The sequence below is a fragment of the Cebus imitator genome, unplaced genomic scaffold (genome assembly GCF_001604975.1).
Source record: "Cebus imitator isolate Cc_AM_T3 unplaced genomic scaffold, Cebus_imitator-1.0 Scaffold280, whole genome shotgun sequence".
Lineage (NCBI taxonomy): Eukaryota > Metazoa > Chordata > Mammalia > Primates > Cebidae > Cebus > Cebus imitator.
The window spans coordinates 3,312,675-3,326,567 of record NW_016107595.1 but is presented as its reverse complement, the minus strand read 5'-3'; the positions used below and the strand labels follow the sequence as shown (position 1 = coordinate 3,326,567).

Here is a 13,893-nt window from a genome sequence, read left to right as displayed (position 1 = left end):
AAAAAAAAAAAATAATAATAATAATAAAATAAATAAACAAACAAAAAAGGCTGGGCATGGTGGCTCATGCCTATAATCCCAGCAATTTGGGAGGCTGAGGCAAGTGGATCACCTGAAGTTGGCAGTCCGAGACCAGCCTGACCAATATGGATAAACCCTGTCTTTACTAAAAATACAAAATTACCATCCTGCCTAACACGGTGAAACCCTGTCTTTACTAAAAATACAAAAAATTAGCTGAGGCGTGGTGGTGTGCACCTGTAGTCCCAGCTATTTGGGCAGCTGAGGCAGCAGAATCGCTTGAACCTGGGAGATGGAAGTTGTAGTGAGCAGAGATCATGCCACTGAACGCCAGACTGGGTAACACGGCGAGGCTCTGTCTCAAAACAAAACAAAGCAAAACAAAACAAAAACCACACACAGGATTAGCTGGGTGTGGTGGTGCATGCCTGTCATCCCAGCTACTCGGGAGGCTGAGGCAGGAAAATCAGTTGAACCAGGGAGGCAGAGGTTGTGGTGAGCAGAGATTGCGCCATTGCACCGTTTCAGCCTGGGCCGTAAGGCTGTGAAACTCCATCTCAAAATTTAAAAAAAAAAAAAAAAGGAAAGAAAATTCAAGACCTTGTGAGCTCAGGTGGGTGAGAGTAGGTGAGGAATTGACAGGAAGGACTGAGGCGGCTGGTCCCATCAGAGATCAGCTGGCTTTGGGTGGGGACCAATCCCAGGGGCCACTTGTATCCTGAGAGGACGCTGAGCATGCCAGGCAAGGATGAAATGTTTGGGATTCTGGCTGAGAGGAGGTAGCTCCCTGCCCCTTGGGTGTCCACAGGATGGGGTGCCTACAGGATGGGGTGCCTGTGTCACCCCTGCCAGCTCAGGGCAGCTTCTTTGGCCCTGGCTTCAGCTCCCCTGACCCCTGGAGCTCTGCCTGCCTGATGTCTGAGGCCACACCCATTGGGCCTCCTGCCTGCCCCCACACCCTCTGTGGGTGCCCAGCTCCCCTGCCCCTGTCTGCCCAGACTGGCAGCCAGGGTGCCCACCTAGACACACTCTTCGAGGGGCAGAGGATGAACAGTGCCATGCGGCCCCTAGGCTGCTGGCTGGCTCCTGTCCCTCAGCCAGCCCCACAGGCACCCAAGCCAGGGGCCCAGGCCAGGGCACTCACTCGATGGTTTCCCAGCACGTAGAAGATGTGGCCCAGGAGCACGAGGGAGCAGGCCGTGAGCCGGTTCAGGTCCTCGGCATTGGACATCTTCAGAGTTTCCCGCAGAAATCGCCTGACAAGGAGAACGCAGACGCTGACGCCTACAGGACGGGGCCTGGGCCACCCTGAGCACAGCCCACCTGCTGCCCTCTGCCCTGCACTCACTTGGCCTCATTGTAGCGTCCCTGGAAGAAGGAGAAGAGCCCGCGCACATAGAAGGCAGCCGCTCGGAGGCAGTGTGAGCTGCAGGGAGAGTGCAGCGTCACGTGGGGTGGGGATTTAGATAAAGCAGCAGGTTCACAAAACGGCAGTGGGCAGGCGGCAAGGGAGGGATTTCCAAGAGCCCCCTGCTGCAGACTGTCTGTGAGGAGGGGTGTGGGGTGTCAGGGTGCAAAAGGCAGTCGGAGGCCCCACTCAAAGAGCACTGGGAGCCTAGGCCATGTGTGGAGTGGCGCCTGGAGCGGCTCACCTGACAGGGAAGCTGTGGTCTGGGTTGATCCTCTCCAGCAGACTGTAGAGCTAGGGGAGGAAGAACCAGTCAGCACCATTCTGCATTTTCACAGGCGAAAGGTCCCCCCCACGCACTGCAGTACACGGGCATTTCTCTACACTCCTGTAGGGACTGTGGCTGATCAGGTAGAGCCTGGTGACTGACCAGCAAGAGTGGTCTCTGGTGAGAAAGGCCAGGCGCAGGACCCTCACACCCTCAACCTGCCCTGCCTGTGCCACCCTGTCCTGTGGTAGGTGACGGAGGCCTGGGTGTCCAGGAAGTCTCTGTGTGGTCAGAGTGACGATGAGGGGCAGTGGGCAGATTGGCAGGCTGGGGCCCATGAGCCCTGTGGGCTGGTGGGGGTGAATGGAATTTCTCTGGAGGTGCGGGGACCCCGTGAGGCTCTGATGGGGGCGTGATCTAGTATTTTAGATGCCCTCTGGCTGCAGAGGCTCAGGGGAGCCAGGCTCCTCAACACTGCGAGCCCACATCTTGCATCAGATGACCCAGCCAGGGCTGGATCATGGCTCGCTGTAGCCTCAACCTCCTTAGCTCAAGTGATTCTCCTGTCTCAGCCTCACAAGTAGTTGGGACCACAGGCCTACACACCCATACTGGGTCATTAAAAAAATTTTTTTGTGGAGATGGGGTCTCACTATGTTGCCCAGGTCTTTAACTCCTGACCTCAAGGGATTCTCCTGCCTTGGCTTCCCAAAGTGCTGGGATTACAGGCATGAGCCACTGCCCCAGGCCTGAGACACTTTGGAGGCAGACTCCAAGGGTTCAGAGATACTAGAACTGAGGGACATCCTAGGGCTGAGCGGGATCCCAGGGCTGAGGAGGGAATTCCAGAGCTGAGGGGGATCCCAGGGCTGAAGAGGGAATCCCGGGGGCTGACAAGAGGATCCTAGGGCTGAGTGGGGATCCCAGGGCTGAGGAAGATCCTAGGGCTGAGAGGAACTGCAGAGGGGACCTGGCTCTTGTGAGCACTGGCTCAGAAGTCCACGTGAGGGTGCTTGGCCTATGAAGACAACCCTGGGCACCCCTACCCAACACTCAAGCCAGTGAGGGCCCCTGACCCTGCAGGGGCACCAGTACAACCTGGGGACAAGGTGCCCCAGCTGCTGCCCCTTAGGACTGGGCCTCAAGGCCTGGCCGACATCCTAGAGCAAAATGCTTGGGCTACAAGACTTTGTGGGATTCATACAGTTGGTTTCTTTGCCAGAGAGAGGTGTTCTGTGGCTATAGGAATGTTGTTGTCCCAGACCTGGCCTCCCTCGATCCACCTCTGGGTCACCCTGTGTGCCTCTTTGTCAAGTGCAGCCCATCCCTCAAAAGGTGAACACCCTGGGGTTTGCTGTTTGCTGAGATTTGCTGGTGCCCAGGACAACCCTCTGGTTCCCCAAAAAGAAGAGAACGGAGAAAGGATACCAAACATGAAGCATGTCACCTACTACCTCTTGGTGCCTATTTCCTTCCCGTATATACACACTCGCCAGGTTGGTGACGATGAAGGCCCACAGCTCCTGGTGGTTGGTGAGCTGGAACGGGAGACAGGGACATCAGGAGGCTGGGCCGGGTTCTGCGATCCACATGGCAGTGTCAGAGCCACCCAAAATCTCCACAGAGACTACTTCAGAAAAGACTTGTTCTTTTCATTTCAAATACACTTGCCTTGCCTCCTAAACCCAAGGGTAACACAGCTATCAATTCTTCTCATTATAAACCATTGTCTGCCTTACGGAGCAGTTAGAGAACAGAGAAAAGGAAAACCGGAGGCCGGGGGCAGTGGTTCACGCCTGTAATCCCAGCACTTTTGGGAGGCTGAGGCGGGTGGATCACGAAGTCAAGAGGTCGAGACCATCTTGGCCAACATGGTGAAACCCCATCTCTACTAAAAATACAAAAAATAGCTGGGTGTGGTGGCATGCGCCTGCACTTATGAAGTCCCAGCTACTCAAGAGGTTGAGGCAGGAGAATTGCTTGAACTGGGGAGGAGGAGGTTGCAGTGAGGTGAGATCACACCAGTGCACTCCAGCCTGAGTGACAGAGATTCTGTCTCAAAAAAACAAACCAGCCACGCCGATCCCATCCTCAGAACATGTTGGGTTTTGGTCCATTTTCTGCTGTCTCTCAGGACGGAGCCCTGGTGGACACTTCCTCCAGGCCACAGCCAGCAACCTGTGGGACCCAGGTGTCCACTGCCATCGAGGTACATGCTGGTCCTGGGCGGGGCTCACTCTTCATGGGGGGAAGAGGGGAAGAGGGGAGCTATTGTCCCAGAGGGGACCAGCACAGGCCCCGCTCCAGAGGTGGGTAATGCTATATCGGGGGCCAGGAATGCTGAGGATGACAGGCGGCGGATGGACAATGGCCCCTGGCTCTTGCTGGGAAATGAGATCATCAAGACAGGGACCACTCTATGCGGCTCAAGCCCTGCCCAGACCCTGGTTCCCAGTGGTGCTGGGCAAGAAGTGGAGTGAGCCCAGGAAGTACAGACCCCACCGGCACAGACCCTCTCCTGTAGCACAGCCAGGAGGTCCAGAGGATCTCCTGAACCAAGCACGGAGGCTCTGAGACACGGCAAGGTGGGGGATATTTGTTGCAGGGCCACAGGAGGCGGCGCGTGTGTTCGGGGTTAGCGGGGTTGGGGTTGCATCCTGGCCACATCACTCCTGGGTGGGCCATGAAAAAGAAGCTCTTTCGACCCTGGGGTGAGGACTCCTTAGGGTACATGGCCTTGGGAAGCTTGATGTGGAACCAAGCCAGCAGCAGCAACCACTTATGGGGAGTGAGACGTAGATAGCGATGGCAGGATGGCGAGGCACGAAGGGAATCCTGGCCCTGCTGCAATCAAAGTGGGCCACAGTTCTGGGAGCGAGGCGAGGGGGCAAAGGAGTGGGTGCCGAGCCAGCCCTTCCCACCTAAGCATGCTGTCTGCATGTCAGGGCTCCTGTGCACCTGAGGCCAGTGGCAGGGGTGGCAGTACCGACAGTCAGGGCGCACACAGGACTCCCTGGTGACCTTGCTTGAGTGGCAGACAGAGCAGCCCCTGCTCCCTGACACCTCTCCTCAGGGCCCTTCCTACAATCACCAGGAAAAAGGCACCCATAGCCCTATTTCCTGTGAGGAGGTTGAGGCTGAGGTGGGGACACGATGGTCCCGCTCTGGGCTTCTTCCAGGGCCTGGCATGGCCCCCGTCTCAGGCCAGGAGTCCTTCTCTGCCCACAGAGCACCTGGGGGGTGGCCCAGCTCCATCACTCTCCAGGGGAGCCCTGAACCCAGGGTGGCTCTGAGTCGTCAGCTGACACTGGAGCCAATCCAGCCTTGGGGGTGGGTGCCGCAAGAGCTCCCACTGAGGCACTAAAGTAGCGTCCCCAGACATGTCATACCTCTCCCTCATGTCTGCCCTCAGGTCAGCTCAGGAAGCCCCTGGCCCCATGGCACCCCCTTATCTGGATAAACAGTGTGTCACTGCCAGGGCTGGCAAAGGCTGATGACTGTGCATCGCCTCTGGTGCTGTGGCTTTGCGTAGCTGACCCAGCACAACAGCTGTCCTCATCACAGACCACACCCGACTCCTTACTCAGAAGTGTGGCCTGCCCCAGCAGCAAGGAGGGCCGGCACCTTACCCGAAGGGCTGTGGTGAACTGGGCTTCCGCGTTGTCCATGCAGTTGACAGAGACACAGTACAGGCCCTGGAAGAAGGTGGTGTTGTCATCAGGGCCGGCCCCCAGGGAGGTCCCACTGAGGACACAGATCAGAGACCATTCGGTGTGCCCGGGGCCTATATGGCTGCCCTGGAGTATGACAATGGCTCTACCGAGTCAGCTGCGAGGCAGGTAACACGCTCACTGTCCCTGTCTTTCAGACCCAAGCCAACGTGGGGTGGGACAGGATGCTCACTGGAAGCATTCCAGATCCTGCCTGGGGAGGTTACATGATTACCTATGGGAACATTCCAGATTCCGATTAGGGTGCTGTCAGGGGGTTCTTCGCTGGGAATGTTCTCGATCTGGTTAGGTGCTTACTTACTGGGAACATTCTGGATTCTCCTGGGGTGCCGTCACGGGGTTACTCACCAGCAGTGTGTGCAGCTGTGCTGCATGGTTGGAGAAGAGCCGGGGGGACTGCTGGCACAGCTGGCAGACCTGGGAGATCTGCCGGGAGAGTGTGTGCTGCCGTCACAAGACTGCAACCTGGGACCTGGCGTCTGAGCAGCACTGGGGAGACCCCATACCTGGTGGGTGAGCCCATGTCCCGTCTGCCCAAACTGGGGTACAAAGCCCCAGCAGACACATCCCCCATGAGGGCAAAGGGCAGCCTGGACCCCACTGTGGACAAGGACCCTTGTCTGTTACTCGCCTCCTCCACCCTGTCCAACAGGTGTCTGGGCCGTAAAGGATCTCTGGCCTACTCAAGGCCCCCATCCCCTCTCAGGAGGGTGGGCACTGGGGGTAGAGAGCGTTCCTAACAGCAGGGTGGGGTATAAGAATCACTATCAAGGGACCCCCAAATTTCCAGAGACCATGTATGCTATTCTCTTGGCATGCAAGCTTTTAAGCCATGGCCCGTTAGTTTGTTTGGTTTTTTTTTTTGAGACGGAATCTCACTCTGTTGCCCAGGTTGGAGTGCAGTTATGGTATGATCTTGGCTCACTGCAACCTCCACCTCCCAGGTTCAAGTGATTCGCCCGCCTTAGCCTTTCAAGTAACAGTGGGATTATAGGCGCCTGCCACCACACCTGGCTAATTTTTGTATTTTCAGTAGAGACGGGGTTTCGCCATGTTGGCCAGGCTGGTCTCAAACTCCTGACCTCAATGATCCACCCGCCTCAGCCTCCAAAGTGCTGGGATGACAGGCATGAGTCACCACACCTGGCCTCCACTAGTTTTTGTATGAGATTCTCTGATCAGTGGTGCCTATGCAGGGCTGAGAAACGCTGGGTGACAGCGAGACAGCAGGATGGGCTAGCGTTGGCTGAACTGGCCAGTGGGCACTTGGCGAATTCAGTCTCTTGTCTGACACTGCTGAAACCCAACAAACTCCTGGGCCTTCCCGCCCCTTGTGCACCGCCTAGCCTTACCTCCTGAAGCGCCGTGGCCTTGTGGCCTGTGACGAGGCGGCACATGATGATGTGCTCCAGCAGGATCACTTGGAAGGACGACAGGATGGGGCTGCAGTCCAGCACTGCGGGCGACAGCCGGGGATGAGCAGGCAGGGGAGGCTGGAGGAGGCACCACCCCCAGCCCCCCACACCCCCACCTCATTCCTGTCTCCTGCCATACTGGCCAGGCACCCACCCCGTCATCTCCCCAGTCCCCACTACCCACTCTAAGTGAGGGAGTATGTCTTGGTGTCCATGTGAGAAGATGGAGCGGGAGCTAGAGGTTGGTTCCCACAGTGTTCCAAGAGGGGTCGGCTCTGACCCTGACCCCTCACCCTATATGCTCAATAGCTTGTGGACACAGCAGGTTCTAGAAATGTGGAAACCACCGTGGATCATGAGACCATGCAACAGATCCTCAGGCAGGGGGTGGGGGGACCTGGGCTGGGCCCTGCCTCAAGACAGCCCCAAGCAGCCAACCTCACACGGGAACAGGACAAAGAGCAGCACAGGCCTCTCGGGCTCCAAGCTGGCTTGGCTCTGAGGCCTTCTGCCCCAGCAGCACTCATGAGGGTGCAAACAGGCAGACTATCAGGCACACTGCACCGGCCGGAGATATCTGCTCTGGGTTTGTGCTAGTCAAAGGTCCCTGGACGGATCAGACAGTTGAGCTTTTGGAAAGAACTCAAGACTTCCAAAGGACATGCTGGTGGTCAGTGAGGACTAAATTCTAATCCCGGCCTCATTTCAAGTGTCCCAATCATAACATTGATAATAATCGGGAAAAGCAGCCACCATCTATTTCAACTGAGCATACCTGGACACAAGGGCCCTGACCACCCAGGGGGGTACCTCCCACCCCTGGCCGGTCTGCTCTGCTCCGATGCTGGTTACCAGCATTTATCAACCGGGGTGATGAGACCTACCAGGCAAGGCAGCGCAGTCACACAGGGTCACTGGGACTTGGCACAGCCAGCATCTGGCCAGGCCGTCCGCCAGGGGGCACCGTGGCCACGTGGCCAGCCGAGCACCTGACTTACTCTTGAGCTTCTCCAGCTGCATGAGAGCCTTGTCTGTGTACTTCTGTGCCTTCTCCAGGTAGCCCGCCTGCATGGAGTGCATCACAGTCACCTGGTGACAAGACCAGACAGCAGGGGTTACCAGGACCGTCTCCCTCTCCCCGCCCCTGCCCCCAGCCCTGGCCCCAGCAGGACGCACCAGGTAGACGAGCACACACATGTGCTCCTTGGGCAGCCAGTGGAAGAGGTCGGCGGGGTTGCTGGGCAGGATCTCGTCATCGTGCAGCGTGGAGATGGTCTGGATGCACTGCTGCAGCTGCTTCAGACACGGCTTCACACTCTTCACCTGCGCGGCACCCACACCTGAGTGCCCACCTGAGCCCGGCCTCTCAGGAGGCCAGGTCCAGCCCAGCCACCCCTGCCCCTTCCTCCAGGGAGCACCTGCCTTCCCCTTCTGCCATGGCCACCTCCTGCAAGATGGACCGACCCCCACCACACTCCCATGGATCAGCTGGGCTCTCGGGGCAGGGCCAGGCAGGCAGCTATGGGACTGAAGTTTGTCCACTGTCCAGTGCTGGGCCCAACACCAAGGCTCAGGAGAGGCCTGTCCAGACCCTGCTGGAGCTGCTCCTGGCCTTCCTGTAGCCAGACCCGTGTGCTTTGCAGGGGGTGGGAGGTGGCTTCCTGGCCCAGAAGTCTCACAGGCGCTGTGGCTCCTACTGACTGGCCCATCTCATCCTGAAGCCCCGAGGGACGTCTCTGCAGCCCTGGCACCCCGAGAGAAGTGTGGCTACAGTCTGCTCTGTGTCCCTATGTGCCAAGTGCAGTGCTTCACCCAATGGGCAATGACAGGTATGGATGGGGGAAGTGGGGAACCCCCTTACCAAGCCCTGTGGAGAGGCTCGCCTGCAGCCCATGGCAAGAGGGGTAGGTCTGAGGGGCACAGGGCAGCTCCCAGCCCCTGAAGGGTCAAGGCTGTCACACAATCAGAGACGAGGAGCTCAAACACAGCCGTTCCCCACTCATGGTGGGGTCACAGAGTCCAGTCTCGGACACGGCTGAGCACATCAGTCCCTGCTCAACCCCACAGCAGGGGGCCCAGACAGATACCACTTGGGCATCTGCTGTGTACAGGCACCACCCCAGCACATCCATGCTTTATTCTCATGATTCCCTGAACTGCAATTGGAATCTCTGAGCGTCCACACACTGAGTATATGCAATGTCACACATCATACTCCCAAAGGGTGGTGGGGTGGCCAGGACAGACCATGCTTCCTGGCACCAGCACACCAGGCAGGCACAATGGTGCCCACACTCGCACCAGAGCAGGCCAAGAGTGTGTGTGTCCAGGGCCGGAATGACAGCCCTGCTGTGTGACAAGGTAAGGCCATGACACAGCTGACCTCACAGCCCAAGACCCATTGGCCTGGGTGCCACCCATACCCACTGGTTGCAACCATCAACTCGCCCGAGAGGCGCCACACACCTGCCCAGCATCCAGATAGTGGGTGACCTGGAGCACCAGGAAGAAGACACGCAGCGACTCTTTCTGGATGGGGTTCCCCTGCCAGTTCTCCACGATCTGCCCACAGAGGGTCAGCAGTGGGTGCACCTCCTGTAGTTTGCGCTCCATCAGCAGCAGCTGGGGAGGGAGAGGTGCAGGCATGGGGTACATGGCTTGCAGGGGCCCTCCCTGGACCAGGAGCACAGGGCTGCCCACTTGCCCTGGGACTGCTGCCACCAACCCAGAGGGCAAGGCCAGCCTGAAACCCCGGCCCAGGCAGCTCCTAACTAGGATTTTGCCTCAGCATGAATCCCACGGGGTGGAGCCTGAGCTTCCCTCCTGAACCCTGCAAGGCCCAGGCCTCACCCTCTAGGCTGCTCACTGTGCCTGAGGGTCTGGGTGCCTGAGGGGCGACGCCATGGAGAGCGAGTGGGGTCTGAGCAGACTCTGCGGGGGCCCTGCCTCACCTCCACAACACCAGCCGCATCCAGTCATGCCCAACCTCAACTTACCATCCCCTTGCTGAGGAGGAACAGCGCCCTGCAAAACAGAGGCGGGGGTCAGGTCCCAGAAGGCCCAGGGGCCTCCCGGGATGACTGTGACTGCCCCAAGGCTCACAGGACCTAATGTGCCACCTCGGGAGACAGTTCAGTGGACAACAGTAAATGGTCCCGATGAAGTTTGTTATATTTACAAGACTGCTCTATTTTATCCTATTGTATCTATATATTTTTTTAGACAGAGTTTCGCTCTGTCACCCAGGCTGGAGTGCAGTGGTGTAATCTTGGTTCACTGCAACCTCTGCCTCCCAGGTTCAAGCGATTCTCCTGCCTCAGCCTCCTGAATAGCTGGGATGTGCCACCACGCCCGGCTAATTTTATTTTTAGTACAGATGGGGTTTCACCATATTAGCCAGGCTGGTCTCGAACTCCTGACCTCAAGTGATCTACTACGCCCAGCCTATATTTATTTTTCTTGCATAGCTTAGATGCACTCATGTGAAAAATCCAGAAAGTGGCCGGGTGCAATGACTCATGCCTGTAATCCCAGCACTCTGGTAGGCCAAGATGGGCAGATCACTTGAGGTCAGGAGTTTGAGACCAGCCTGGGCAACATGGTGAGACCCTATCTCTAGAAAAAAACTTGGCAGTGATGGACACACAGGGTGGGGACCAGTGGGCAGGCTTGAACGTCAGGCTCAAACCTGCACCTCATGGTGCCTAATTTTTGGATTTTTTGTAGAGATGGGGTTTCACTATGTTGCCCAGGCTGGTCTTGAACTCCTGGGCTCAAGTGATTCTCCTACCTTGGCCTCCCAAAGTGCTGGGAATATACTGTGAGCCACCACACCTGGCCTGAAATGCCATTTCTATTCTTTGTCCTGGACCAAGATGGTCAAGCCCCTTCTATGTTAAGAGAACAGGAGGGAAGGAGGGGAACGGGTGCCTACCGTGTGTACTCGGATCCCACCACCCGGGCGTACTCGGCCCCCACACCCAGGAGGTCGCAGGCTGACACAAGGTCCTTCTCAAGCGTGTGCAGTTGCTAAAAAGCAGAGAGAGCAGTGACTTTTGCTGCCAAACCCATCAGTTTTATGGTACCTGGCCTTTGTACTTTGTTAGCAAACTCAACCAAACCTCCCCGCCTCAATGAAACTGGCTGTGTCAGTTCTGAGCGATATTAACCAAATTATCTCAACATTGCTTTGGGTACACAGCTCCAGTTGGCCTGTGATATACATGTCATCTAAACTCAATGGTGCCTGCAGTAGGCACTGTCTAAACTTAATGGAGCATAGAACCAGCAGCCAAGGCTCATGTCACAGAGCCTCAGGGCTGTGTGAGCACCTAGGGCTGTTCTGAGCGCTTTGTGGGTGCCTGTGGGGTCCGTCTTCAGTGGGATGTCAGTGTGCTCCAGGGCCTACAAGGAGGGACTCCCTCAGAGGCAAGTGTGAAAGCCTCAACAGGTTGAAAAGGAGGCACATGCCTGGTTTGACCCTGCAAGGCAACACCTGCGGGGCCATGGTGGAGAACTTGACCCCTAGGTGCGCCTGCCAACTCTGTGACCTTGGGCAGGTGACTCACGGCCTGACCTGCTCCTTTGTCTGCTAATGGGCACAAGTGTGCACGGGGAGATAGAAGAAGACAGCGTATGCACGTGGTTTCTCAACAGGCCAGGGGGAAGAGGGCCTTGGGAGCCCTGACTGCTGTGTGAGCTCTTCCCTGTGGGGTGTTTTCTCAGCCAGACCCTCCTGGGGTGAACAGCTCAGCTGGAGGCATTCTCTACCCAGGGTGCACACACTGCTTGCTTAGGTGGGTATCATGGGAGGTAGCTAAGTGGTGGCCTGGAGGGCAGGCTGGGTCATGGAAGAGAGAGGCTGGGGGTCGCCAGGGAGGGGATGCCTGAGGGTGCCCAGTTCGGAGGTGTGGATGGAGCCCAGGCCAGGAGAGGTGTCCCACACAGTGAAGCTTGCTGGCCCCTCCACTCCAGCCGGGAAGGCCCAGTTCAGAGAGTTCCCTGACAACCAAGCATCGTGGAGCTTAGGGACCAGCGGACCACCTACATCTAGGGGGGCTGAAGAGGGAATGAGGGGGAACTGTGTGGATCTCAGGATAAAGCTGCACCCCAGCAGCCCCTGAAAGCGAGGCCCCACGTGGGAAACAAGGTTTGAAGTGGACATTCGTGGCCTGATAGGCAGCCCCTTGGAATGTTAGTGTAGCTCCTAAAAAAAGCCCACAGCAGGTCTCTGGCAGGAAACGTTCCTGGGATTTCGATGAGTGCAGGCCAAAGATGAGATGAAAATGGCTGGGAGGGAGGGGAACCCAAAGGCACCTAACAAGCAGCAGGCCCACTGTCAATGGCGGTCCCAGGGGAGACCTGCACTCCCACCACTCATCCCTGGGTGCTGCCGAGAGCTGGGGATGCTGTCAAGGATGGAGGCTGGAGGGGGCATGTGAGCAGGTTAAGGAAATGTCCCTATGTCCCCACCTGCCCTGTGTGGCAGCCTAAGGGGGTCTCCTCGTTGTGGGCTCTGCTGTTCTTTGCACATGGGGCAGGTGTGCCATGGGGTCATGGCCCCTGCCGGGCACCCTTGTGCCTGGGCTGTGGTACTCACAGCGAGCTGGAAGAGCAGACGGCAGTGCCAGTATGGGGTCTGCTGTGAGATCTGGATCGCCTTCCGCAGCAGCGGCTTTGCTGCATCGACGGAATTCTGAAAGGAAATAGTAACGTTTGGGAAGCTTAAAAAAAAAAAAAAAAAAAAATGGCGGCAATCAAGACGGATTCCTTAGCAGCAGCTGCGGTGCCAGAAGGCAGTTCCTGTTCACGCTTACTAAAGGATTTTTTGGGGTTGCCAATTTACTTTATTAAAAGCAAAAAAAGATGTTTTATTGGACTCACTGGCTGGGAAGTTTCTGCATCATTCTTAAAACAACTTCTCATTCAACTGGACTGAAAGTAGTTTCAGTTCAAAATTCTAAACAGTCACATCAGTTCCCATCTTTTATGTTCTCAGAGCAGAGAGAGGCATCGGGGTGTGAAGCGCACACATTCCCTGCCGCCAAGGCCACCTTACTCGTCATCATTCCGAGGTGGGAGGAAGACAAATTTCAGCTACAACTGAAATCAGGAACCAGATTAAGAAGAGAAACTGTACAGACTTGTCAGGCGAGGAACAGGCTGATCTCTCTAACAGCCTTCCGCAGAAAAGGAAGCTGCCCGCCCTTTTTAGCAGGTGACTACCCACCAAAGCCCTGGGGCTGGGGCATAAGAGGCAGGAAGGTAATCTCAAGTGTTAACAGCCAGAAAGGCTGGGCATGGTGGTTCCTGTGTATAGTTTTGGCACTTTGGGAGGTTGAGTGGGGGAGGATTGCTTGAGACCAGGAGTTTGAGACCAACCGGGGCAAGACCATCTCTACAATAAATTAAAAAATCAGCCAGGCATGGTGGTGCACGCCTATAGTCCCAGCTACTCAGGAGGCTGAGGTGGGGGGATCATTTGAGCCCAGGAGTTCAAGGCTGTAGTGAGCCATGATTGTGCCATGCACTCCAGCCTGGGTGAGAGTGAGACCCTGTCCTTCCCCCGACCAAAAAAAATTAAAAGGAGGGATTCTGACTCCTGGAGCCCCAATGTACCGATGTGCTTTCACATCTTAGCAACTGGGAGAGATAATACTTTGCTTTCAGAAACCTGAATATGTTCTTACCTCTTGACAGTATAACTCAGACAACAGACTTGCTGCTTCAAATTTAACATCTTCGAACTGTGGGATCTAGTGATGTCCAGTTAAGGAAGTACAGACACTGTGAAAAAGGTGTTTGAAAGGGCCACAGCAGGCTGGGCGCGGTGGCTCACGTCTGTAATCCCAGCACTTTGGGAGGCCAAGGTGGGTGGATCACCTGAGGTCTGGAGTTCAAGACCAGCCTGATCAACATGGTGAAACCCCATCTCTACTAAAAATATAAAAAATTAGCTGGGTGTGGTGGTGCGCGCCTATAATCCCAGCTACTCAGGAGGCTGAGGCAGGAGAATCACTTGAACCCAGGGGATGGAGGCTGCAGTGAGAC

At 56.5% G+C, this 13,893-nt stretch overlaps 1 protein-coding gene across 3 annotated transcripts in view; it reads right to left on the bottom strand.

Moving 5' to 3' along the window:
- MAU2 (MAU2 sister chromatid cohesion factor) overlaps positions 1-13,893 on the bottom strand; it is a 33,444-nt gene that overhangs the window by 7,910 nt on the left and 11,641 nt on the right. The window contains exons 3-16 of one of the 3 annotated variants that reach the window (XM_017501367.2): positions 13,533-13,598; positions 12,443-12,538; positions 10,778-10,872; positions 9,840-9,867; positions 9,310-9,465; positions 8,020-8,166; positions 7,842-7,932; positions 6,781-6,884; positions 5,777-5,854; positions 5,327-5,392; positions 3,149-3,235; positions 1,674-1,723; positions 1,370-1,447; positions 1,166-1,277 (exon numbers count right to left, since the gene is read on the bottom strand). In XM_017501367.2, the coding sequence (XP_017356856.1) occupies positions 1,166-1,277; positions 1,370-1,447; positions 1,674-1,723; positions 3,149-3,235; positions 5,327-5,392; positions 5,777-5,854; positions 6,781-6,884; positions 7,842-7,932; positions 8,020-8,166; positions 9,310-9,465; positions 9,840-9,867; positions 10,778-10,872; positions 12,443-12,538; positions 13,533-13,598 (1,254 nt within the window). The remainder of the gene's footprint in view (positions 1-1,165; positions 1,278-1,369; positions 1,448-1,673; positions 1,724-3,148; positions 3,236-5,326; positions 5,393-5,776; positions 5,855-6,780; positions 6,885-7,841; positions 7,933-8,019; positions 8,167-9,309; positions 9,466-9,839; positions 9,868-10,777; positions 10,873-12,442; positions 12,539-13,532; positions 13,599-13,893) is intronic. The other 2 variants (XM_017501368.2, XM_037728799.1) reach the window with 2 other exon arrangements.